General features: G+C 43.6%; 1 protein-coding gene across 4 annotated transcripts; it reads left to right on the forward strand.

Moving 5' to 3' along the window:
• The first annotated feature begins 9,508 nt into the window (after nucleotides 1–9,508).
• Nucleotides 9,509–27,471, forward strand: TRIM38 (tripartite motif containing 38). 4 transcript variants are annotated; one of them, XM_044260198.1, is made up of 7 exons: nucleotides 9,509–9,729; nucleotides 11,502–11,936; nucleotides 13,895–13,990; nucleotides 15,868–16,098; nucleotides 17,076–17,098; nucleotides 17,195–17,307; nucleotides 25,355–27,471. In XM_044260198.1, exons 1-7 carry the CDS (start codon nucleotides 9,718–9,720, stop codon nucleotides 25,876–25,878), a joined length of 1,434 nt encoding a protein of 477 aa, XP_044116133.1. In that variant the 5' UTR covers nucleotides 9,509–9,717; the 3' UTR covers nucleotides 25,879–27,471. The 4 variants fall into 4 exon arrangements, with proteins under 4 accessions (XP_044116133.1, XP_044116134.1, XP_044116140.1 ...); XM_044260199.1 differs by lacking the exon at nucleotides 9,509–9,729 and adding an exon at nucleotides 9,920–9,977; XM_044260205.1 differs by lacking the exon at nucleotides 9,509–9,729 and adding an exon at nucleotides 10,343–10,553.
• Nucleotides 27,472–27,930: the final 459 nt, after the last annotated feature.

The raw sequence follows: 27,930 nt of genomic DNA on the forward strand, positions 1-27,930 counted from the left end.
ATCAAAATTTCTGTAGCTGGCCTAAACCTTTCACCCTCCATCACTATTTTCACGTAACAAAGTGTTGTTAAGTCAACTCCCAGAGTTATGTACTAAAAGAACAATATCTATAACTTACTTGTGTAAGTATCAAGAGTAATATAGCCGAAAGATCAGAGGTCCTTAGAAAGTTAGGTTTTTCTGGCCTGCCATTAGCTGTTTCCAATCAGAGCCAATTCTACACTCTTTTTTGAGAATTTACTATATTCCAGATGTGGTGCTAGCTTCTGAGAACACCCATTTGTTTAAGACCTGACCCATGACTCCACGGAGGTCGGAGTCCACTGAGTGAGACTATACACAGACAGACAACTGGGGTGAAAAGTGAAGAAAACAAACAAGACATGTGTGCACAGAGATACCAGGAGAGAGAGGCTGAGGACCCCACCAACAAAAGGGTATCAGGGGAGGGCTTCCAGGAGGAGGCACGGCTGCGGTCAGTCTTCACAGGTGGTGTGGGTGAGTCAGTGATGTAGACGAAGGACTTCGGGAAAGAGCAAAGGCACAGAGGTGTGGTGTGGGGAATTGCAATCGTTCAACATGACCAGGGATTAAAGTGCAAAGGCACAAAGGGGATTTGGAGAAGTGACTGCAAATATGGGAAAGGTTTTTTCTTTTAATCAATTGCTTTCCCCAGTTGTAGAAATAACTGGCCAGGAGAGGAAATAGAAAAGAGTTTTTGATGTTCTCTAGCAACAAAAACTGAAATTTTTCGGAATCGTTTGAGCAAGAAAATTGTGACTCAGAGAAAGAAAATAATAAAATTTTATTAAAGGACATAAAACAAGACCTGGCTAAATGGAACTAGGTACTATATTGCTGGGTGGGAGCACTTAATATAAAAAAAATGTTGATCCTCTCGGAATTACTAAATATATTCAGGAGTGCCTTGGTGGCTCAGTGGGTTAAAGCCTCTGTCTTTGGCTCAGGTCATGATCCCGGGGTCCTGGAATCGAGCCCCTCATCGGGCTCTCTGCCCAGCAGGGAGCCTGCTTCCTCCTCTCTCTCTGTCTGCCTTTCTGCCTACTTGTGATCTCTGTCTGTCAAATAGATAAATAAAATCTTTAAAAAAAAAATCTCCAAAAGAGGACTTCCACATCTTAAAAAAAAAAAAAAAGTCCATCAACGGGAGACTAACTAAACAGATTGCAATACATCTTTATGTAAGAAAAACTGAGCAAGAGTTTGAAAGGATGAGTTGCATCTGTACATTTGACTTGGATGCTTTTGTATAAAGTCCTAGAATTTAAGTGAGTAAAGCAGACGCAGGCTACATAGAAAAGGACCCCATTTTTTCCTAAATATTTACACATGAAAAATCAGGATCTATGTATTTTTTGTTTGTATGAAATTCTGGGAGTCAGACCTGGCTGTTAACTTTGGTTATCTGGTTTGGGTAACTAATGAGTTGGTTAAAAAACAAACAAACAAAAAAAACTAAAACTACACAAAAAGGTAACTACAAAAAAATCAGCATTTATAGCCTACGCCTGTAGAATTACATGTGTTCATATGTGCATAAATATACATGTATATATTTGTCTATGTGTACGTGTATATATACAGGTACAGGCATGTATTTCTATGCATACATGTACACACACGCACATACATGGAAAGTGAGCGAGAGAGTCACAGGCGAACATAATTAGCTTGGTGGAGAGGGATAAGCCAAACTTTCTTACTTAGGTTCTTCCTATATTGTTTGAAGTTTTACACAAAGAATATTTATTTATTCTGGAATCAGAAAAAGAAAAAAAAATACCCATTTTGATTTTAGAAAAACCCGAAGCATCCAGATCATACACTAAGTCAGGGAATAGTGGGAAGTGTGGGGGAGAAGTCAGCAAGACCAGGTCACAAAGGCATTTTATGTAATATCCAGGGGCACGAATTGTATCTTGTGGTTCCTGTACACCCTCAACACAAAGGTATGCAGACAGAAATAGGAATGCACAGGCAGGGCAGCCAACAAAAGTGGTTAAAAATGAGACAAATGGGTACTTTTTTTTTTTGGTCTAGTCTTCCCAGAAGAAGGCAGGAAAAACATAAAATGTTTTTCTAAAGTGCCAGTTTTATGCAATACTTTGAGGAATATGTATTTATTTATTTATTTATTTGACACAGAGAGAGAGAGAGAGAGAGCGCATAAGCGTGGGGAGTGGGAGAGGGAGAAGCAGACTCCCCACTGGACGAGGAGCCTGACCAGGGGCTTCATTCCAGAGCCCTGAGCCAAAGGCAGATGCTTATCCAACTGAGCCATCCAGGTGCCCCTTTTTATTCATTTTAAACAATTTCAGTCAAATGTAAAAATTCCGTGAATTCTACAAGAAAAAATACAGAGACGTGAAAAGGAATCCATGCCCGGCTTTCCTGCGTTACACACCCAGATCCACTCTGTGGTTAAACTTAATCTAGAGAAAAAAAAAAGTGACTAGGAATGATTAAAATGTCTTAAGCCAACATGAGGCATGATCAGGTTTATACTTTAAGGACATTATTGTCTGGTGGTTGTGTCTGATGAATGAGAGTATGTATATCCCTAACTGAAAAGTACTACCAAGTGAGAAATTCAGAGTGGGACTAACAGAATGACACCAGACTTCTGTTTCCAAGAAGGAGACTGAGGCAGACAAGCAGTGATGAGTACAAAGGCTGAACCACAGAAGTTTCACATTGCATCATAGAATTTAATCCCAATTCTGGCTGCAAAATGACCCCGAGGTAGAACGAAGTTGGTAAATAAAGAGACATCCAGATCAAGGTCCCCAAGGATTTGAACAGTCGCCAGCATTTGCCTCAAATCCCCAGGGGTTCTCCAAGTAAGTAAAGAGGAATTATTTCTATAAGGCCAGAGGTCTTCAGTTGGGACCTCGACCTTGGATGTGGCTTGCACCATATAGAAAAGACTGATTCCACCCCATTGTCCCAGGTGAAAAGGAGGCTATGGAACCTCTTTCTTACCTTTTCCCTAGACCTGCAACCCAATCACAGCCTTTAAGACCTGAGGCTCCAGATGGCAAGAAGAGACAGAGAGGGACCAACCCAAGGGCACCAAGAACAGAGCAGCTTCTGCTAGAATTTTAAGATAAAGAGAGACTCTTAAAAGCTACCATGGAAAGCTAACATATTATCTGTGCAAGGAACAATTTTTTATCCAAACAACAGATGGTCCCATGAAAGAACACTCAACAAAGTAGAATACAGCAAAAGAGAAGCATAAATCTCTTGTATTTGTCCTGCTCAGGATTTGTGGTGTATTTGTGATTTGAGAAATCCATGTCCTTGATTCCAAATAATTCTCAACTGCTATCTCTCCAGATACTTTTGTTCTACTCCTCTGGATTGACCTATTATTATAGATATACAGAATCCCTGGTCTAGCTTTGGCTCTTAGCTGCATTTTCATGTATGTTTTTCTTGTCTTTTTGTTCTGTTCTGCATTCTGAGCAAATTTTTCTTCCACTACCCTAAGGCAGCACATCTGAAATTTAGTGTGCATATGAATTACCTGGGGGAACTTATGAAAGTGTTAAGTATCTTGGTGGGTCTGGGGTGGGCCTAAAGTTTCGAGTTTCTGTGAAGCTTCCAGATCAAGGCTGATCCTAAAGCTATTAGCCCTCTGCTACTTTGTGTAGAAATGTTCTTATTGTCTCTTCCACTATATTTTGTCTACAGTTCAGTCTGGGAATGATATTTAGTCTAAGATTTACCTCAGCAATAAGGTTTCTTCTTTCATGGCCTATATTTTTTCTTGTATTTCTAAATTTTTAAAATGGTCAATTTTTCTTACTTAATTTGACCTATTTCAGTTTCATCATTTCCTGATGTCTTTAAGCAGAAATGAATCATTCATTTATTTCCTTGAGCATCCTATACACAGTTATCTTTGTCTGACTTTAAAATTATTTTCGTCTGGAATAAATTCGCATGCCATTTGTGGAGTTTGATCGCGGTCTTTTGGGTTTGGGTTACTTCACGAGTTTTGAAATTTTGGTGTGCAAACCATATTTCAGTATTTTTACTTGTCTGTCTCTGAATCTCTCTTCTTTTTCTTCTCTCCCTCCCTCAGGGCTTACCTTGCACTGTCTAGGACTTTTTTATGTTGCCTTCACCTGCGTTTTAAGGTTTGCATTCCAGAACCACGCCACGTCTTATCCTAGCATTCAAGGTCACCCACCTTGAGATGACATTCCGGCCATCACAAATCTGGTCTCTGATCTTGTAGGCAGCTTGACTGAGATGCTAGCTGCCAGCCTTAGTCTGTATTTACTTCCCTAGTTCTTCAGGATTCCATCTTGCTAAGGCCCAGAACCCTGGACACGTGGGGCCACAGACTGGTCTGCAGCCTCCTTCATGATGTGATAGACAGAAACTCAAAGATGCCTCCATGATCCCTGTCTCCTCATGTCCATGTCTCTGTTCATGTCCTTGAGTATGGATGGGACTTGTGATTTGCTGCTAACCAATGGACTATGACAAAGGTAATGGGATGGCATTTCCATGATCATATTATGTTATATTAGCCTCTCTTATTAACAGGCTTGCTTCTCTGTCTCTCTTTTGCAGGCTTTGAGGGAGCAAGTGATTGTGTTTAGGAACCCCCATATGGGAAGACACTGCAGGCAACCTCTACCAAGAAATTTAAACTTTCAGTTCTCTAGCTATAAGGAACTGGATTTTTGTAATAACCTGAGTGAGCTTGGAAGCGGCTATTTCCCTAGCCGTGCTTTTGATGAACCCTTAGAGTCAGTCAATATCTAGACTGTAAGGTGAGGTGAGACCTTGACAAGGTCAGATGAGACCTTGAAGCAGGGAACTCAGCTAAGCCATGCCTCAATTTCAGATTTACAGATGTTGGGTGAAAATAAATATGCGTTGTTTCAAGCCTGTAGGACAGTTTTGAAAAGCTCTAACATTTGGGTCATCAAAGCCTCAGAAGTACAGGAGAAATGGCACAGAGTGCAAAAAAAATATTTGAATCCATATGGACTAAAAACTCTCAAATACATTGAAAGACACAAATGCACGGGGTCAAGATAATCAGAAAACTCCAAACAGGATAAAGCCACACACACACAAATCCATGTTCAGGATAGATTGGAGTACAACAGGCTGGTCTGGAAGGTCTACTTTCAGCTACAGAAAGAGAAAAAGATCAAAAATAAGCAAGCAAACAAAACAAACATATAAGCAGTCCATCACAACACAAAGCCATGGGGTAGAGTGAGACGTAGACCAGATCGGGGGAGTGATAGTGAGATCTGATATACAGAAGGGTGTGTAAGGGAGAGACGGAGCCAGAGCCAGAGAGCCAGAGCCCTAGTCCTGAAGGGAGGAAGCAAGCAGCCTGTCTCCTCGTCAGGATCCCTTCATCTCATAGCCTAGAAGGGACACAGTCCCTTCGGAACCTGGGCCCTGGTGATATGTGTCAAAGGTCAGTGGGACTTGTGGTTTTTAAAAACTTACTCTGAAATAATTTCAAACAGAGAAATTGCAAGACAAACACAAAGAATTCTCCTATATCCAAACCTAGGTTCACCAATTGTTAATATCATACCACATTTGTTTTCTCTCTACCCATACATCCTCTTATAGATCTGTGTCTCTCTATATAATTGCGGAAGGATTGGAGGTTAAGTTGCAGATATCATCCTCTATCCTTAAATATTTTATCTCTAAGTTTGAATTTCACAAGCTGTCTTAAGGATGTCTTTCCTAACATTCTCCCCTCTGCCCAGTCTGGGATCACACCTTGCATTTAGTTGTCATGTTTCTTCAGTCTCTCTTAATCGGGAACAGTTCCTCACCCTCTTCAACTTCCAGGACAATGAGTTCTTAAAGGCTGGGTGTTTTGTAGATTCGTTGGATTCTTAAACCTCACTACAAAGTGCCCTTGGGGCCCAAAGATCTCTTGGCATCGGAGTTCAAAACAGGTGGATGGTCTTAGGGGCCAGAGAAAAGGGTCTGATCCAAGGGCTGATGGTCTTCTCGTCCCTGCATTGCTGTATCAGTCATAGAGCTACGGACGTGGCAGTACCTCCATGACCCTGAGTGGTGTTGAAGATGTTGAGGAGTCTTAGGGGTAAGAAACTCTTGGAAAGGGAGACTTGTCTGCGAGTGAATTTAGCTGTACTAAGTGTCAGGGGAGGGTTTTAGTCCATCTCGGGGCAGAATCCACCTCGGGGTAGGTTCTGTATGTAGGTAACAGGTCCCTAGGACCTGAACTTAGGCTGTCTGGGCCAAGGGGAAGAGCCTAGCTTGGGATAAGCAAACCGAGCAGATTCTCCACCTTCCCCCAGCACCCCAGCTCAGCGGTGGTTATGAATTTTCCCTCCATGTAAAAATCCTATGAAGGAAGTATGCAGGGAGAGGGGAGGAAGGAGATATGAGTTCTGCTAGTTGCCTCACTATGTTGGTCCCAGATTTATTTGAAACCGATCTTCTTCATGGATTCCATGCTCTTGGTTCTGGAACCTCACTGTATTTACATAACATGGAATACTTTTAATGACTTTTGACCTTTTCACTATAATTCCTGGCCCTCCTCTTCCCCTGGTGAACTTTCACTTCTCCTTCAGATTATGACTCAGAAGTTTTCAACTCTGCAGAAGTATCCAGATTCTGCCAGGAATTGCACACTCCTTTATTTTTTTCTCAGCTTCAACACTTTTTACTACCTTGTTATAACATGTAGGATATAATTTTTTTTTTACATGTTTTAGCTTTCTGGAAACTTTTATAGGAAATAAATTATCTCTAATAAAATTGGTATGTCCCCAGGGTCCAGCCTAGTGTCTGCTGTAGAAAAGCTATTCAATAAGTACTTATTGTGTGAGTAAGTCATTTAAAAATGACTGTTGGGAAGTAAATGCCTTTGTTAGCCATTTGAAGTCACCTGTAAGAACAGATTAAATTTACAAATCTTTTTAATATTGATCAAAAAAGTAGTTACGCTTTCTTAAAGGCAAAGCCATACAGACGTAAGACACCAAAAACGCAAGAGTGCCATCTGTTGATCAACATGTAAGCAAGGAGATCACTAAGATGCCATGTAAAATACATGCAATTTTCGATAATGTGCCCCATATGTCGGTTATATAAAATGTGAAAGAAAGATGGAAACAAAATTAATAGATGTTGCTATGTTATTTTCCTAGAAAATATTTTCTCCTAATAATCCATATAAAATGTAATAATTTTATTTTTTTAAGATTTTATTTATGTATTTGACAAACAGATTATAAGAAGACAGAGAGGCAGGCAGAGAGAGGAAGGGAAGCAGGCTCCCCGCTGAGCAGAGAGCCTGATGTGGGGCTCGATCCCAGGACCCTGGGATCATGACCTGAGCCGAAGGCAGAGACTTTAACCCACTGAGCCACCCAGGCACCCCAATAACTTTATTTTTTTATAATGATAATTTAAAATGCAATAGTAGTATATCAAGAAATAATATATTTAATGATAAATTATTAAAAGCTTTTTCCACCTATGCTTTTCCCCCAGATTAAGAATAAAGTAAGAAGCTAATTCTCACAATTTATGTTTACTATTGTCTGGGAGATGCCAGCCAAGTGTAGTATGGGAAGAAAAGTAAAGGTTAATGTTAAATGTTAATGGTCTAAATACTCCAATTAAAAAAGCAAAGATTGTTAGAATCCATTAAAAAATGGAAGAACTGAACATATGTCTGCTAGAAGAGAAACATTTGAAATATAAAAAAAAGATAAGTTTAAAATAAATGTGTAGAAAAAATGTACTATGTAAACAGCAAGCATAAAAAGACCGAGCGTCTATATTAATGACAGAGTTGAAGACAGAGAGTATTTGCAGAGATAGAGTGATATTTTGTATCGGTAAAGGGTCAGTTCAGCAGGATAATGTAACGATCATAAATGTGTATGAGCTTAACAACAGAGCTCCAGGATACATGGAGTAAAAAATGGAAAGGATTAAAAGAAAAGTAAAGGATTCTACCATCACAGCTGGAGATTTTAATATACTTTTTTCAGTAATGACGGAATAACTAGATAAAATATCAGTAAAGACGTAGGAGATCTGAAAAACCATATCCATCACCTGGAAGGAACTGACACTTACAAAACATTATACTGAACATCTGCACCCATGTTCTTTTCAAGTTCACGTGGTTATATTCATTGTGATAGACCACATTCTGGGCCATAATACAAGTTAATAAACTTGAAGGGATTTTTTTTTTTTTTTAAAGATTTATTTATTTATTTGAGAGAGACAGAGAGAGAGAGGAGAAAGCACACGCAGGAGGGCCAGGGAGAGGGAGAGGCTCTCAGGGAGACTCCCCACCGAGGGTGGAGCCTGATGTGGGGCTCAGTCTCACAACCATGGGATCAGGATCTAAACCAAAACCAAGAGTCAGTTGCTTAGAGACTGTAAGAGGGATCCCAAATGGGGAGGAGTGTAACTATAAATAGGTGGTCAGAGTAAGCCTGGTAGAGAAGGGATCCCTGAAGGAGTTGAGGGAAGGCACCCAGGGGTTATGTGAAGGACAACTATTCCCCAGAGAGGGACCGCCCCGAGTGCGTGCTTTTAGAGACTGCGGTGCCCCCTCTCCTGTTCCTGCATCCCAGACTCACAGGGTTGCACCTAGCCTCACTCATTGGAGGAGAGGCATTTCCCCTTGCGGCATCTCCTATGGGTCTCTCTCTAGTCCCATATTTGGGGGATAGATCTCCGAAGGCTCATCTGCATTCCCCTCCTCTTCTAACACTGCAGGCAGCTCTCTCTGACGAACTAGTCCCTCCTTCACCCAACAGGAAAGGAACGCAAGGGGCGGTGGCCCGCAGCCATCGAAAGACAGACCCTGTCGTTAGGTCGCTGCTTTTCTCTTGCTGTTATCTGTAGCAGTGGCAGTTTGCTTTTTTTTTTTTTTTCCGGCATCCACTGGCTTCCTTTGTATGATCCTTTGACCAGACAGGTTTGGGACGAGCTCTGCCTGGGTCCAGAGTCACATCCACGACAGTGAAAGTCATGGGGATCAGCAAGGATGCATCATGGGGTCAGGGCCTCAGGGCCTCATTCTGGATCTTCACTGTGCGCTGGTTGCCTCGGGAGAAGCTATGTCCTGTGCTGGGCGCAGGGCCTGCCACCACCTCATGTGCCAGCGGGACACGATGAGCTACTGGGCTGCAGAGCGGCCCAAGTCTCTGTGAGCAGCCCGGGGAGCAGAGTGGTTAAGAGAGACCCCTGTCTGAGAAGGGAAGAGAGGAACGTGCCCCACGGTTTGGGACCCGCAGGACCCTGTGTGGGCGAAGTCCCCGGCCCCATAGCCTGTCCTCCATTGTGCAGGTCCCGTGACGGCCCCCGCTGAGGCCACTCGCAGCCGGGCTACGCGGGCTCCGGTTTGCAGTCCTGGGCCGCGCGTCCGGGGCTGAAGCGCGGTATCCGCATCCTCGGAGGGCGGCCGAGGAGGGAAAGGAGCGAGGGACAGAGAAGTGGGGCTGGCGCGGGCCGACTGCGGGACACCCGGAACTCTGCTCCTGCCACCACCCCTTCTCCCACGCCCTTCAGCTGTTGGACAACCGCGCGCGACCTAAGAACAGCACCAACATGGGCCCCAAAGGGGGTCGGTGGCGGAAGGAGAAAGATCTGGACCCTCTGCGGACTTCCTGATTCGAGCCGCTCTCGCTCAGGTCGCAAATGGCGGACGAGGTGATTCATGTCTCCCGACCCTTCACGGCTGTGAAAGAAGGGTCTTCCCTCCCGCCGTCTCCCCTAACCCCAGTCGAGCTGAGCGCAAAGCTGGCGCCTCCCCCCCGGGACCCCGCCGGCGCCTCCTCCCGGGCGCTCGCGGGCGTCTCCCTCAGACCGCCTTCCCGGCGCTCGCGGCCCGCCTCCCACAGCAGTTTCGCTTCTCAGTTGGCGGGCGGCGGGGCCTCGGGCGGCGGCGGCGGCGGCGAGTACGTGGCGGGCGGCGGTGAGGGAGGGTGGTGGGGGAAGGTGGTGGGCACGCGCGGCCGGGGGGGGGCGGAGATGCGCGCGGGGGTGGGGGGAGGGAGCGCGGGAGGTGGGGTCCGTGTGCGGGTGCCCGCGCCGCCCGGACCCTGCCCGCGTTCCCCGCGGCTGTCCGGCTCCTGCGCCCGCGGAGCGCCCGCCGGGCCTGGGGAACCGTGGGCTGCGCGGTGAGGGAGGGCGCCTGCCCGCCTGCCCGCCCGCCCCGCACGCTCGGGGCCTCCCGAGGGGAGCGCCGCACCCTGGCGCCGGGGAGCCGGCTGTGTTCCGGGGGGAGAAGCTGCCTGCGGGGGAAGGGAGGTCCCCGGAGGAAATCCGCCGTGACTGCCAGAGACCGGCCCCGGCTCTCAGATGCCGGCAGCCGCCTCGCAGCCGGAGCCGAAGCCCGGATTTCGTGTCTGGCCCTGTCCGTGCGGAGGCTGCTCCTCGCACCTCGGCGCCCCTGCCCGCCAAGGCGCGGGGCTGGGGAGCGGGGGACAGGGCGAGGTTCCCCAAGCCGCTGCCAGCCGCAGTGGGTGCCTCAGGTCAGGCCTCCCTGTCACCCGTCGTCGGGTCCTCGGCGCTGGACACCAAGAGGCCGAGCTCCCGGAACATCTCCGGGACGCGGCCTCCCACACGCCCTGGCTTCTACAAACCCCCCAACCCGGTCCCCCGTGCTCCCGTCACCCCGGGAACCACGTCCTGGTCTGGAGGGGAGCTGGTCCCCTCCCTCATTCTGCAGGAGCGCTGTTCCCGGAGACAACCATTCTTTTCCCAACTCTTTCCAGATCTTTCCCTCAGGACTGAGAGGACAACAGCAAAGACACATTGGTTCTTCCGGTTGCCTAATTTGCTTTCGTTATTGGGGCTCCGTTGAGACATTATTAACCCGGTGTCTTTTGTCCCCCGTGGGGGTGGGAGTGGGGGCCGAGAGAGCTGGCAGTGGGGTTCCAGCAGAGTCACATTTGACGACCTCAGGGGAATCCCTCATGGCCACCCAGTCCTTCAGGGTTGCTCCCAGTCCCGAAGAAACAGTTCTGGTGTAAGGATTCTTGATGTTTGTAGAGGAGGAGTTTCACATTCGCTCACTTGAGTTCTGTCTTCTACAGCTTTGGTGAGGAAGCCTTCCTTGCTCTCTGTCTCTGTCAGTGCTGGGTCTGAGAAAACTGCACCCAGCGAGTGTTGCATATGGGCCATCATGGAGCCTCCAGTGGCCCCAGCTGTTAAGCATATGGCTAGCGGGATTGAGAAACTGAGTTTTAAGTTTTATTTAATTTTAATTAATTTAAATATAAGTGGCCACATGGGATCGTGACTGCCATTTTCCACAACACAGCCGCATTTTATGTACCATCTTAATCCCAGTCCATCTCATCTCTCTAGAGAGAAGACTCTAGGACCTGTGGAGGCTGGTGGCCTCCCACGAAGCGCATGGCTCGGAGGCTCAGGTGAGGTGTATTTTCATACCTGTGCATTTTCATCCCTGCCTCTAGATCCCATATTGGAACTTGTCAGGAAAAGCCATGGCCTCAGCCACCAAGAAGATGAAGGAGGAAGCCACGTGTGCCATCTGCCTGTCCCTAATGTCTGAGCCTGTGAGCATCAGCTGTGGACACAGCTACTGCAATCAGTGCATCATGAACTTCCTTGAGAACCAAGGCCCTGTGGACACATCGTCCAATACGTTCCCCTGCCCCCACTGCCGGGCTCCATTTCGACTGGCCAGCCTGCGGCCCAACAAGCAGCTGGGGAGTCTCATTGAAGCCATCAAGGAGATGGAGCACGAGATGTCATGTGAGGAGCACGGAGAGCACCTCCACCTGTTCTGCGAAGACGAGAGCCAGCTCATCTGCTGGCGCTGTGAGCGGTCACCGCGACACAAAGGGCACCACACAGCCCTCATCGAGGACATATGCCAGGACTACAAGGTGAGCGTGTGGGTTGGCAGGCTTTGGCAGGTGCCGCTCCCATGCTGCTCCCTGGGGACCGAGGTTATTTAGCCTATGGCCTGAGACAATGATCCTGAAACATACCTGTCATCGTGTCACCTTCATGTCACATCTTTCGTGATATGAGAAATAGTGTATGTGGGTCCTCATTTGAGTCAAGTCCTGACCGTCCATCCTGACCTTCAACGGGGGGGGGGGGGGTCCCACTCTTGCCCCCCTCCCTTCTTGCTTGCTACGGTGGACGTCTCCCTGCTCTGGATCGCCATGTGCTCGGACGCACACCTGCCTGTGTTATTGCTTCGCCCCCTGTATGTAATTTTAACAGTGGGCGAGACCATATGATGCGCTTTGAAAACACAGGAGACAAAGACATACAACCTTTTAGGTATCCTACAGTCCAGTGGGGAAGACAAATCAGTAGAAGAGGCCGCGTGGAATCAGCTGGTTGGATGGGGAGGAGGATCACCAAGGGGTGGGCAGTGGGTCTGAGCAGCCTTTCCGGAAGTGACTCCTGAAGAGCACATAACAGTCAACCACAGGTAGAGGCCCGGAGAGAAAAGAGGGCATTCCGGGCAGAGGAGACCATAGGTGCAAGGGCATAGCCAGGGCGGGGGATGTAGGGAATGCCAGGTGATGGCCTCGGAAAGGAGGTTGGCCCGGAACTGTGGTGTCAACTCAGAGTCTAAGTCGCAGCCCAGAGTGGTACTGCCCACTGAGGGGTTTTATTTGCAGATTGAAGGATCAAGTTGACATCGAAAATGGCATTCTGGCCTTTTACTGAAAGTGAAAGGTGTATCCAGGAGTAAAATTCAGCTTATTCCTGTAAGAAGGGGGAAGGGATAGTTTCAAGCAAGATTTAGGAAGGGGAGCTAAAGGATTGGAAAATGTTCATGGAGGATGAAGTGGAGGGAGAGGTTTGGGGCAACTCCTGTTTCTCACTCAGAAGCAGTAAAGAAGGCTGGCCTTTGCTCTAGGGAATGAAGAAAGGGCGCAGTCCTGCTACCTTATTCCCTCCCTGTCCTGCCTAGATTTGAAGAAAATGTCCCCAGTGTGGGGCTCTTCGTTACTGCCCCTGTGAGGTGGAGGTGGGCTTATAGTGAGGTTCTGGGTCCTCCGGATAGCACTGGCAATACAGTCTTTGACAAGTCTCATAGAGCCCTTTCTTGAGAGTACTCAAGAATTAACGAGTGTGCTCACTGAGTTTACAGAAGACAGGAGCTGATCTTTTAGAATTGATCGCAAGCAGCAGTTTAGGTCAGCTTCAAATTCTTTTCCATGGAAATGTGAAAAACTGTTTTGAAAAATATCCCCAAAACTTGATATAGATACAAAATCATTTTAGATTGGCTTCACGAATTACCACTCTTCAAAGATAGCAGAGCTCCCCTCCTGCGTTAACTTTCCTGGTAACTTTAGCTGGCATCCTGGTCTTCCCTTCCCAACTGAACATAACACATTCAGAATTCCCTGTGCATCACCCTGGCATGGGTTATGTTTGGTTCGACACGTTATTTTATAAAATCTTGTAGATGATGATGAGATGTTCTGTGTAAAGTGTTTCCCTGGCAAGACCGTAGTGGATATGGCTCAGGCTCTGGGGTAGCAGACAAGGTTGGAACCACATCTCAGCTCCAGCAGCCACTCAGAACTATCTATGAGGGGGTTACAGCACTCAGGCAAGTTATTTAACCCCTTTCTAAGCCTCAGTTTCTGCTGAACAGAAATGGTGTTAAGAATCCTACCGATTGCTCTGTGCCGCCAAGGGGATCAAATCTGTGATTGCACATACAGTCTTCGGCATGCTTCCTACACTACTGTAATGACCCAGTGTGTATTCGGTGTTATTCCAAGAGTCCTGGAGGCCTGGGGTTCCCCTTAACATGCCTAATGGAGAGTTACTAATTGAATGGACTTTATGCACCCGATTTTTCCTTCAGGAGAAGCTTCAGAATGCTGTGACAAATTTGAGGCAACTAGAAGAGGAGTGCATGAAACTGAAGTTGTTCACAACAAAGCAGATAAGCGAATGGAATGTAAGAATTTGCGTTTATTGTTCTCAAGTTCTTTTCTACCCTAGAGTGCAGGCATGGGGAATGGTTGGCAAAACACAATGACAATTTATTTTTAGTAAACCAGACCAGATGAAACCCCAAAAAGAAACCATTTTTTTAATTACCCCTAGTTGTCTACATCTGTGAGACTTTGTTTCCGATCCCTTCAACTTTTCAATAGTAATTGGCTAGGATCCCTGCTACCTTACGGGAAGCAGAATTGGTATGTCTATTTTAGTTAGAGCCATCATTGACCAGGCTTCAAATTTGAAATACCTCAAAGTGCCTTCCTGGTTTGAAGGCCTTAACTTTATTACTTCGGCACACTTACCACAGTGCGGGCCGTGGCTCTCAGCCTTGCAGGTTCAGAAGTCAATCTTTGTGAACATTAAGGAAATAGAATCACTCCAGGTTGAGCTCAAGCTCATGAGATTGGTAAAAGAAGTCTATCTGATTTATAAAGAGGGTCACAACTTTGCAAGAACCTATACACTTCAGCTGCAGACTTGGAGCCTCTAAGATGATCCCATGGCTGACTAGTTCCCCATGATCAGAGACGCCTTCCTTTATGGAAGTATTTATGTAACCCATCAACTTGGAGCCAAGTGCCTCAGCCTGGTGGACCACTTTGCCTCTCTCAGGGGTCTCTTCCTTCCTCTGCCCTGATCCTTTGTGTGTGGAGCTAAACTCCCCAAGGATGCTGTCACTTCCCTCATTTCTGGGATCTTGGGCCATGGGTAGGATCTTGATTAGAGCAGATATATACAGAAACCTCATCCATGACCCTTCTAGCACATCCTCTCAGTTCTCAAAACACTGTCTGAGTTGGGGAAGCACTAGTGGAAATTGCAATTCTCTATCTCCTGAATTTGAAAGCCTGACCCAAAAAGACTTATATCCCTTGGCTTCTGTCAGTTTTACACGTGAAGATGATTACTTGGACCCCAGACTGGTGGTGAATATTTCTCAGTTAACTATGATAAAAGCCTGCCACCCAGACCTCCCCTGCTGAAACCATGGACTTCCCTACTAGCCTGTTTTTTTGAGTCCAATCTCCATGATGTTTATTACAAACTGTTGCTTCCAGAAATTCCCTCAGGCTCAGAAATACCTCCTTACCTCCCGAATAAAAATTCAGTTTTTTTCCTCTGTTACTGATAAAGTGTTTGACCTCAGCTCTAGTTCCGTGATTAAACTCTCTGGCACTACTGCCCCTCCTTCCTCCTGCATCTTGGCTGAAGAAGAAGGAAATCGGTCAGGTGACTGTCGAGAATCCTGACAACTCTCCCACTTCTCAGTGCTTGCCTCCTAGGCATGACTCGGCGGCAGGCAATCTGTGGCATTCTTCCAGCTCTAATGACTGAGAAAACATTCTTCTCTGTGTGTTAAAATACACATAACATAAAATTTTCCATTTTAATTATTTGTAAGCATATAGTTCATTGGTGTTAAGTGCTTTAACTATCACCACTGTCTATGAATGGGAACTAATAGAGGAAACTGAACTCTGGAACATTTTTATCATCTCAAGCTAAAACTCTGTACCCAATAAACACTAACTGCCCATTCCTTTCTTCTCTCAACTTCTGGTAACCCTGTTCCACTTTCTGCCTCTACGAATTTGGCTAGCATAGGTAGCTCATATAAGCAGAATCATATAATATTTGTCCTTTTGTTTCTGGTTTATTTCACTTAGCATAATGTCTTTAAGATTCATCCACATCATAGCATATGTCAGAATTTCATTCCTTTTTAAGTCTTCATAGTACGTCATTATCTGTATGCCATATTTTACCAATTCGTTCATCAATGGACGTTTGGCTTGTTTCTACCTTCTGAGCATACTCTCTTGACTCTAGGAGAAGATAGAGATTGAGAAACAAAAAATCCAGTCTGACTTTAAAAATCTTCAGAGCTTCCTAGAAGAAGAGGAGAAGTCTCATCTGTGGAGGCTGGAGAAAGAGAAAGAGCAGACTCTGAAGAGACTGAGAGATAACGAGGCCACTCTGGAACAGAAGAGCCAAGAACTCAGGAGTCACATCCTGGAACTAGAGGAGAAATGTCAGAGCTCAGCCCAGAAGTTGCTGCAGGTGGGGCTGTGCCCTCGGGGGAAAGAACTCTTGAGCTATTAAGAGAAGAGGGAGGGAACAAGGGCAGATTGGTGAGGCCTGCCTCCCTCATTCAAGTGGCACATAGGCATGAGGAATTGAAAGAAATGTTTCTTTGAGGTATACCTCAGCATTGGGTGGCCTTTGCTAGTCTATAGTGAATCACAAAAATCTGTTTCTGTGACTCGGAAAAATATAGCCCTTCTGATGGATATGGTGGGGTCCTTGGCTAAAGGGAATCATGGGGTAACTTTTGCTACCATTTGCCTCTGATTCATGTGCACAGAACCGACTGTCAAACTGCCTCCCGAAGCCCTCCACCAGCTGACTGGTGGGCCATAGAGTGGGACAGCCAACACGAGGGACAGTATTTTGCCTAATTCACTTGTAGAGCCCTCCACAGCTCTATGGGGCCTTCTTTCAGCTGTATGAAGATCTACCCCATTAAGATAAACTATGCCTGGAGCTATTAGTTCTAGTTCCTTCCAGTAGGACAGCATGATTGCTGTACTGCCCTGTGACCCCCACTGCCACCATCTTAGTGGTCCATTCTCAGGGGCTGTGCACGGATTCACCGCTAAGGACCCATAGTGATAGGTGGTGTGGGCTCACTCTGAAAGGGATTAGGTCACTGAAAGCAAGTCTTGCCAGAGGAAGCACGGGCAAAGCTCCTACGCCTCGTCCTGAAGCATCCCACAGGCTGTGATTGCAGACCCCATAGCTGCCCACAGATCTCAGCCAGAAAGACAGCCGACTCAGAGGCTGGTACATGTCCTGCCATGTTGAATATCCCAGAAGGCTGGGATGGGAATCGTTCTGTCTGAGTATCCATCAATATTTGAGGCTAGAGTCAATGTCTTCACTTCTTTGGAAAGAGCATATATCGAGAACAGCCCCATGTGCCAAGCCTCATGAACTGCTGATGTTTCCACTTACTTTTTGTCTGTGTTTCTCTGTAGGATGTGAGAGACACTTTGCGCAGGTAAGTCCTATATGAGCACATGAGGGAAGGGGTATGGGTACGTAAAGGTGCATGGGCTGTCTCACTGAACAAGTCCTTGGCCTCTGCTTATTCTAGGAGTTGGGCTATGACGTTGGAGAGACCAGATGCCCACTCTCTGGAGCTTCATGCCGTGTGCAGTGTTTCTGAGCTTTATTTTGATGTGAAGAAAATGTTAAGAAGCTATCAAGGTATGTGAAGAAGCCCTAAATGCTTCTGGATGGAAGGTACCTGAAGTCACAGCCACGTTCACTGCCGGCCCCCTGGGCAGCCTCACAGCCAGAGAGGTTGTTTAGTGGTTTTCAGTGGCTCTGTCTTGCCCTCCCCTTGTTAGCATGCTCTGGTGCTTAGACAGGACACAGCGTACTGGTTATCTGTGCGGACCTTTCGCATTCCTGATCCCCATGTATTAGCTGGGTCACCCCAGGCACATAACTTCCTCAGTTTCCCCAGCTAAAAAATGAAGATATGGACAATCCCTGCTTCATTGGGTTATCATGAAGAATAAGTGTGTCAACATGTGTCAAGTGCTTAGTGCAGTGTCTGGGATATAGTGTTTGTGGTTAATATTTTAGTCAACTCTCAGAGCAATGTAGGAAAGATCAGTGAACATTATGGGCTTTGATTCAGATGGTTTCAGGAACTTGACCCAGACAACACAGACGGTAAATATTAGAACAATAATGAAAACTGAAATTTACCAATTCCAAAGCCTGAGCTTCCGGATTCATTGATTCTATTAATCCATGCTTTCTATATTTCTGCAATATGTTATTTATAATTACAAAATTTAAAAAGCTCCCAAAACTGAAAGCTTTAAAATTTGTTTGACTATAAAATCAGACTAACCTAAAATGATCTGGAGATTGTATTATCTCTTCCAGTGAACAGATTTAATAGCTTAAAACAACACATACATATTATCTCGTGAATTTTTGGGGTCTGAAATCTGGGCACAGCTTAGTTGGTCCTTTGTTTAAGGTTTCACAAAGCTGGCATATTAAGGTGTTGGCCAGGCTGGGGGGAAGGATTCTCTTCTAAGCTCACCCAGGTTGTTGGCAGAATTCATTTCTTTATTATTATGGGGCATAGGGCCCTGGCTTTTTGTGAGCTGTTGGCTGGAGGCTGCCCTCAGATTCTAGAAGGCACCCCTCAACTACTTGCACATGGGCTTCTCAACATGGCCAGTTACTTCTTCCAAAGTGAGCTCAAGAGAGTGTCTCTAGAGCATGTCTTTTAGAAAGATGGAATCCCACATAATGAAATATAATCTTAGGAGTCACATCCCATCATTTTTGCCATATTCTGTTGGTCAGAGGCACTTCACAGGTCCTGCCCACACTCAGTTGGAAGGAATTGCATAAGAGCATGAACACCAGAAGGCAGGGACTCTGGGAAGGCCAAGCCAAATCTAACAGTACATAACAAAAAAAAAGAAACCCATTGCTATGATCAAGTGGGATTTATTTCTGGGGTACAAAGGTGGATCGATATTGGAAAATCAAGAATGTGATACATCACAACAAAAGAGAAAGGGTAAAAAAACCATATGATCATTTCAATAGATGCAGAAAAAGCATTTGACAAATTATAATATCAATTCATGATAACAACCCTCAACAAAGTAGGTTTAGAGGGAACATACCTCAACATAATAAAGGCCATATATGAAAAACCCATCACTAACATGCTACTCAATGGTGAAAAACAGAACTTTACACCTACGGTCAGGAACAAGACAGGATTTCCACTCTCCCCACTGTTATTCAACAGATACTGGAAGTAGTAGCCACAACAATCAAACAAGAGATACAAATCAATTAAGGAAGAAGACTTTCACTATTTGTAGATGACATGATACCTTATATGGAAAACCCTACAGATACCACCAAAAAACTACTAGAACTATTAGAACTAAATTTAGTAAAGATGCAGGATACAAAATCAATATACAGAAATCTGTTGCATTTCTCTACACTAGTAATGAAGTAGCAGAAAGAGAAATTAAGGAAACAATCCCATTTACAATTGCACCAAAAGTAATGAAATACCTAGGAATAAATTTAACCAAGGAGGTGAAAAATCTGTACTCTGAAAACCATAAAACACTGATGAAAGAAATTGAAGACAATACTAACAAATAGAAAGATATTCCAGGCTCATGGACTGGAAGACTAAGTGTTGTTAAAATGTCTATAGTACCCAAAACAATCAACAGATTGAAGGCAATCCTTATCAAAATACCAACTGCATTTTTAACAGAGGTAGAACACCACTGACAAAAAATTTTGAGTCCAAAATGCATTTGGCCCCAGGGAGTTCAGATAACAATTATGGACCTGTATTTATTTTCCCCTCAAGTTAGCAACAAACAACAATAAGAACAGCTACAAAACAAAGCAACTCTGTATTTGATCCTGTAAAGAGATTCAGGAAAGGAAAAAACAGGACTCCGTGCAAATCACATTCAGATCACTGAACTGATTTGTCTACTCTTAGCTTTTACAGGATTACAAAATTGTGCAAGTCAATCTCTTTCTAAAACGACCTCATCTTTTTACTAGATAATCCCCTTTCTTTTTTAGAACCCTTATTATTAAAACATTTCTTGTTTCAAAAGTAATACAAATAAATAGTAATCAGTCACACTATATAGATAGATATGAAGAATAATTCAAGGTTTCTTCTACCCTTCTCTAATCTTACTTCTCCAGGTTACAAGAGTTATGTCTTTTTCTGGTTTTATTTTATTTTATTTTATTTTTTTAACAAACATTTAGTATATAGAATGTCACTGGTTGCTTTCAAAAGCTAATATTCCGGGGCACCTGGGTGGTTCAGTGGTTTAAGCCTCTGCCTTCGGCTCAGGTCCTGATCTCGGGGTCCTGGGATCGAGCCCCACATCGGGCTCTCTGCTCAGCAGGGAGCCTGCTTCCCCCCACCCCCGCCTGCCTCTCTGACTACTTGTGATCTCTCTCTGTCTATCAAAAAAAAAAAAAAAAAAATCTTTAAAAAAAAAAAAAAAAGCTAATATTCCATGAGTACATCACAATTATATGTAACCATAGCCCTACCATTGGAGCTTCGGGCTGCTTCCAGCACTTCAAGATCACAACATTGCTTCAGTAACAGCGTGGGCCATGCAACCTTCCATCCTTCCTTGCGTTTTCATAGCTGGAGGGCGCACATCCAGCCCTGGGCTCACTGGGCTTGTTAATCCCAGTGCACATTACGCGGGCCAGTGTGGCCACATACAGTCTCACCAGCACCAGGAAAAGCAACTTACAGATACCAGGCCCTCTCTCCATGACAGATGAGGAAACCTTCACATATGTTACCTGTTTTATACCACAGTCCTCTCTGTAGGAAGCATTTTCACTTTATAGATGAGGAAGCTAAGACAGAGAGGCAAGGAATAAGTGGAAAGTCAGGTAGTCTCTCTCAGAACCCACTCTCTTAATCACTCTGCAGTGTGGCCAAAAAATGAATATGTTGTGGTTTTGAATCCATTGTTCAGTGGCATAGGCGCTGAAGTTTATGTCCAGTTGGTTTTGTTTGTTGCTGGTACACACCATGCTGCTGGGAACATTCTTCTTCATGGGTCCTTGTGTTCGGTAAATGCTTTCCTCTGAGGATATACCTTAAATTGAAGATGGTGATGTGTAGTGGTGCGCATTTAATGTGACTAGATATTGCCGATCTTGAAATTGTGTCAGTTTATATCCTGCCGACAACGTAAGAGTGCCGACTGTTTCATATCTCCCTGATTCTTTGCTTAGAATTTATAATTTTTGATAATCTGATGGATCTGAAATAGTACCTAATAATTGTGGACTTAATTTGTGTTCTATGATTTCCCTAGCAAGGTTGAGCCTTTTGTAAGTCCATTAACCTTTTAGCCTTCTTCTGTGATTTACCCATGATCTGCTCTGATTGAAGCATTTTTCTGTTGGGTTCTTTCACTTACTGACTCATGGCAACTTACCATGACTAGTATCTCTGGTATACATATGACATTTTACATTTTCATTCTATCTTTTGCTATATAGGGTTTCAAGACACATTTTCCTTCAAAGTCTGTGACTCTTATTTCCAAAGAGCTCCGTCGTCATCAATGGGCATTGAATTTATCAATGAGTTAGTTGTATTGATAGGATCATGTGGTTTCTCTCCATTAATCTGTTTATGCGGTGATTATGATAATTTATTTTCTAATGTTAAACCATAGTTGCAGTCTCAGGAAAAGCTAAATTTTGAGATACATAACATACAGGCTTGATAGCCAGATAACACGTCATGAAGATCATTGTTGTGCTGCAGTCATGTTGCTTGGTAAGGGTGAGTTGCGTAGAGCAGCTAAACAAATAGTCCCCTGGGCAAACAGGAATCCTGACTTTAGAAAGTAAAGAAAGTGTAGCTGTCCCCGCATATACTCTGATAGCATGACTGGGATGGAGTGATGATGGAGCCAGTCGCTAGGTATGTCAGGAGAGGCTGCTTACACGTCAGACCTCCTCCTGGTTAGATGATGCTTTCCTGGTAAGTGTCCCTCTGCAAACACCTTCCTCCCCATTACTATGACTAATACTCAACCAGCTCTGTTGATGACAATGTTGTATGTTGGCTCCTCACCTTGCCTTTTGACTCTCAGTCTAGTTGGTCATAAAAACATCCCAGTCTTTTCATACATTCAGACACACAAACAGAATATTATATATCTAATAATATATATGAAAACATTTGACATATATAGAGATTTTATTTTTGATATAATATATTCCGTGTGACATCTAGTATATAATGATATATATCAGATGACTATTTAAATAATAATTATATAACAATTATGTAATTAATATGTGTAATTAATAATATAAGTTACATAATATATTATAAAATATGTAATATGTATGATAAACATTAAATATATAACATATACATTTATACATATATAAAAAGCAAAGTAGGTGTGTATAAAATACAATTATACATACATGTAAAATTTGACTTATTATTTATATTATTTTGTTTAGGATTTTTATGTCTATGTCTGTAAGTTACAGGGTTCTGTATTCTCTATTCTTTGAAAGATTTGATATGAGATTACCATTTTCCCTTGAGTGGTAGAATTTCTTTAAAAACTGACAAGGTTCCCTTTTATTTGGTGTATGTGCATCTTTTATTGTCTATGGGTAAATTTTAAACTCCTTATTATATTTCTTTTTTTTTTTTTTTTTAAAGATTTTATTTTTTTTTATTTATTTGAGAGAGAGACAGTGAGAAAGAGCATGAGCGAGGAGAAGGTCAGAGGGAGAAGCAGACTCCCCATGGAACTGGGAGCCGGATGCGGGACTCGATCCCGGGACTCCGGGATCATGACCTGAGCCGAAGGCAGTCGTCCAACCAACTGAGCCACCCAGGCGTCCCAAAACTCCTTATTATATCTCTTTAACATTAGGCCTGTTCATGTTTTCTTTTTTCTTCTGAATGAATTTTACAAAGAACTGTTTTTCTAGAAAGTTATTCATGTTGCTGATGTTTTCAACTTTCTTAGTACCATAAAGTTTACCATAAATTCTCTTAATTTTTAAATTTCTATATTCATTCCAATTTTGTCTTTTTTCCTCCTTTGATAAATCTTTTTCGAGGTATGTCTATTGTATTAGTTTTTTCATGAAAGCTATAGTTGGCTTTTCCCTCTCCATTGCATTCTTATTTTCTTTCATTTCATTGGTTTATTGTTTAAACTTATTTTCCTTTTTAAAAAAAGTTCTTTTTGGGTTTCTCTGTTATTTTTTTTTTAAGATTATTTATTTTTTTATTTAGAGAGCACCTGAGCAGGGGGAAGGGCAATGGGAGAGGGGGAGAGAGCCTCTCAGGCAGACTTCCCACTGAACACGGAGACCCATATGGAGCTCGATCTCATGACCCTGAGGTCATGACCTGAGCCTAAATCAAGAGTTGGATGCTCAACCTGCTGAGCCACCCAGGAGCCCCATTCTCTGTTCTTTTCCTGTTTTAACCTGCATGGTTAGCTCCTTAATTTCCAGCTTTTTTTCTTTTTCTAAAATAAGTACTTAAAGGTTATCAATTTTCTAGAAAATTCCACCTTAGCTTCATTGTATAATTTTTTAATATGTAGCATTTTATTATTGTTCAAGTCTGTGTATCATCATATTATGATTTAGAAGCATTTAAATTTCCTAATATCGAGAAGATTTTTTTATTGATCTTTTTAAATTGATTTCTAACCTAATTGTATTGAGGTGAGAGAACATGATCTGTGCAATATAGAGTCACTGGAATTTGTTCAGACTCACTTTCTGACTAGTCTTTACTCAGTTAGTACATATTCCATCTATACTGGAGAAAAGCATATATTCTCTGTTTATTAATTGCTGAGCTTTACATGTATTTATTAGATTGGGCTTGTTGGGTTGTTCAGATCTTCTATATCTTTCCTTTTTTGTCTGCTTGATCTATCAATTATGGAGAAAAAGAATGTTAAAATATCTTATGATGGTTGTAGAGTTATCAGTTTCTCCTTATAATTCCGTAATTTTTACTTAGTATATTTTGACACTACATTATCAGTGCATGCATATTTGGAATTAGGATATCTTCCTAGTGAATTAATGTATTTTTCTGTATTAGGTAACCGTTTTCATCCTTGATAATACTTTTTTTTTCAATTTATTTATTTTCAGAAAAACATTATTCATTATTTTTTCACCACACCCAGTGCTCCATGCAAGCCGTGCCCTCTATAATACCCACCACCTGGTGCCCCAACCTCCCACCCCCCCCCCCGCCACTTCATCCTTGATAATACTTTGACTTAATATCATTTGATATAATTATATAAGTGTAACAGCTTTATAACTATATTATCCATCCTTTAACTATCAACCTTCCTGTGTCTTTTTGTTGTATGTGTCACTTATAAGCAATCTGAGGTAAAAATTTTTTAAATTTTTAAATTAACATATAATGTATTATTAGCCCCAGGGGTACAGGTCTGTGAATCACCAGGTTTACACACTTCACAGCACTCACCATAGCACATACCCTCCCCAATGTCCATAACCGCATCCCCTCTCCCAATCCCCCTGCCCCCAGCAGCCCTCAGTTTGTTGTGTGAGATTAAGAGTCTCTTATGGTTTTTCTCCCTCCCTATCCCATCTTGTTTCATTTATTCTTTTCCTACTCCCCAACCCCCCAACGTTGCATCTCCACTTGCTGAGGTAAAATTTTAAAAATCTAATTGATATCTTCACCTTCAAGTGGTATTGCTAACCTGTAAGCATTTTAATTTCTTAACTTGGGTTTTCCTGTATCATTAAGAGAACATCAATTGAAACCTCAAATTTTTTTGAATCAGGCTCATGATAAGAACTGATCAGATAGCATTTAATAAAGGAATTACCTACAGAGGTGAAGACTGGGGTCATTACCAAGGAACAGTGAAGCAGCCAGGGCTAGGCATAGGTATGGAACCATCACATCCCTGGAGCCCTCAGGAGCAGGTGGAGGGCACTGTAATTGCAGGAGAGTGTGACCAGAGGCAGAGGAAGGCAGATCTCCAAGTGATAGGCAGTAGGGAGGGACTTGGGACTCTTAACTCTGCCTCTTTTTGCTCTGTGGTCTCCTCTAGTACTTCCCATTGGGTTTGGAGAGGACAGTAACCATGTCAACTCTGGTTAGTTCTTTTCCTTGACTCCTCTGAGTGACTAAGATGGTGGAGCTGATGAAGGTGATATTCTTTTTTTTTTTAAAAGATTTTATTTATTTGACAGAGAGAGAGATCACAAGTAGGCAGAGAGGCAGGGAAGCAGGCTCCCTGCTGAGCAGAGAGCCCGATGCGGGACTCGAACCCAGGACCCTGAGATCATGACCTGAGCTGAAGGCAGCGGCTTAATCCACTGAGCCATCCAGGCACCCTGAAGATGATATTCTTATCATTACCACTGACTGGGCACTTACCATATTCCAGGAATTTTACTCAGCACTGAACATACATGATCTCATTCAGTTCTCCCACTATTCTTTGTGCCAGATACGATAATTTCTACTTCCTATATAACAAAACTGAGTCTTAGAGAGTGACTTGTCTAAGCTGTCAGGGCTAGTAAGAGACAATGCTTGGATCTGAGGACAGGCTGGTTTTATTTAAATTAAACTGTGCTCCTGGCAACAAAAAATTATTTATTTATCTACTTACTTATTTATCATTTTCAGTCAATGTGACTCTGGATCCAGATACAGCTCATCGGGAGCTCATTCTGTCTGAGGACCGGAGACAAGTGACCCGTGGATGCCCCCAGGAGAATCTGGACAATTCTTCTAAGAGATTTAGTATCTTACCCTGTATTTTGGGCTGTGAAGGCTTCATTTCAGGAAAACATTACTTTGAAGTGGATGTGGGAGAAGGAACTGGGTGGGACTTAGGAGTCTGTCTGGACAGTGTTCACAGGGACATTGGTTTGATGCAGAAGCCTCAGTCTGGATTCTGGGCAATTAGACTGTGCAAAAAGAAAGGCTATTTAGCACTTACCTGTCCCATAACTTCCCTTTCCCTGGTGGAGCAGCCTCTGGTTGTGGGGATTTTTCTGGACTGTGATGTCGGACTTGTATCCTTTTACAACATGACCACTGGATCCCACATCTTTACCTTCCCACAGGCCTCCTTCTCTGATACTGTCCGGCCCTATTTCCGGGTTTATCAACATTCTCCTTTGTTCCTGCCTCCCCCAGACGAGTAAGGAAAGAGGTAAAATCTCCTTCTTGGTTTAACTAGCATAGAAAATATAATGTCAATCCTGTGGGGGCAGAAACCTGGTCTGTTTTCTTCACTTCTTGTACTCAGAACAGTGCTGGGCTTTTAGTGGCTACATAATAAATTTGCTTTGAATGAATGGATAGAATAATGGCAAAAATACCACAGATGGTCAGCTTGAGCTGGGGAAGCCAGATAATAGCAATGATCATGCATTGTCTTCTCCAACCCCCAAGCCCCTCAGTGGGTTCAGAGCTTTGATTTCCAAGAGTTTTGGGGTGACCTGCAGGGTGACCTGGAGGTCAGGAGGTCTGAGTTCTCCCAGTTTGTTCAATGCCATAGGAACTCATGGATGGGGGGTGTGGGAAATTGCAGTTGTCTCTACCAGCTGTGAGAAAAAGCAGGAGGGCCAACAGAGTGACTCTTCCAACCTCTGGCATAGCTCCGATGATGCAGTGAGGACAGGCGCCTTCCAGACCTGGTGAGCTCTGCCTGTTGCAGTAACACGTCACGTATAAAAGAAATTGGCTTACAGGGCTATGTTTCAAATGGGAAGGAGATTCAGAATAATAACAGATTTACTTGGGGGACTCGGTACTGGAAAAGAAGTTGGTATTTTCCAGACTGTGCCAAGCCAGCTATCTTGAAATAGTTTAAGATCTCAGCAAATAGTTACCACTGGCATGATCGTTGGCAGACTTTGTTATGATTCTTCTATGACCAAATAGACCTTAGCTCTAGCTGGGTCAGTTTTGAAGAGAACATTCCATGTTCAACCTAAATTATCATGGCTGAGTTGACTAATGGCAAGATCATAGTAAAGTCAGCCAAGCCACAAACAACATAAATGATTGAGGTGTGATGGCTGGGTCTTTAGAAGCTGTCCTAGATTCTACAGATGGCGGAAGTGTGGCTAACAGGAAGCTGGTAAATTTGTGGAGGTGCTATACCAGCCCTGGATTCTATGGATTTCTTGGGCTTTCTACTTTTTCTGGACTGTCAACATGGGAGAGATATGAACTTGCTTTAGCCACTATCATTTTGGGTTTTCTGTTCAATGGAAACTAATCCAATCTTCCAGGACACAGTGAGTTGCTATTCCTTTAAAAACAACAAAAAAAAAGTAGCCGTAAAATCATCTACTTCTTATTTGTTTTGTTTCCATGTACTTAACTGGTGTTCTGTAACTTGCTGAACTTTATTTGTATATATGGGTTTGTTTAGATTTTCATTTCTTCTTGAATCAGTCAGGTCATTCAGTTTCTTTTAAAAAGCAATTTATCAAAGTTTTCAAATGTATTTGCGCATAATTCTTCAAATTGCTCTCAAAACTAGTATTTCCTGTCTATGCTCTTTCAGACTTTCATTTTATTTCCTGTTTTCTTTTTTTAAAAAACCTCTATTACAGTAGCTAATGGTTTGTCTAATATAGTATCTTACATTTCTTCCTGTTAAGGTCTAGCAGAACTTATCTTTTGTTCTATAACTTGCTTGCACTCCGGTTTCTCATTGTATCTTAATTTTCCTTATGGTTTACAAAGGTTTATTTTGTTAATAAAAAACATTTTTTTTAGTTGAACATTTATCATCATTCTTTCTTGTTTAGCAAACTAAGTGTTTAACGGTATGGACTTTTCTCTGAGAAGGGTACTCGGTTCTAGGCCCTGCCAACGTTAGGAGGACACTCCGCACTGGGCCAGGCCACATTCCAAGATGTAGGGTGGAGAAAGGGACATAGATGTAGAGCAAAGGGCCTGCAGGTAGCAGCTAATTTTTACGTAGCTTCCGAAAACCTACTACTATATGGCTTCCTGCTCGCATTGCATTAGCAAGAACCAATAGGCAGAGGCTGCGTGCGGTAGCCCGTTCGTACTTAGCCAGAAAAGAAGAGGGCCCCCAGTGCCCCTTCTTCAGACCTTCTAGACATCTTCTCCTACTGCAGTTGCATGCAAGGTCAGTTATGTGTGGTGTCTGTGGTCCTGCAGCAGAGGACCAGAGACAGGGCACAGCAGGAAGGAGAGACAGCAGTTGAGGGAGC

This window comes from Neovison vison, chromosome 1, assembly GCF_020171115.1.
Source record: "Neovison vison isolate M4711 chromosome 1, ASM_NN_V1, whole genome shotgun sequence".
Lineage (NCBI taxonomy): Eukaryota > Metazoa > Chordata > Mammalia > Carnivora > Mustelidae > Neogale > Neogale vison.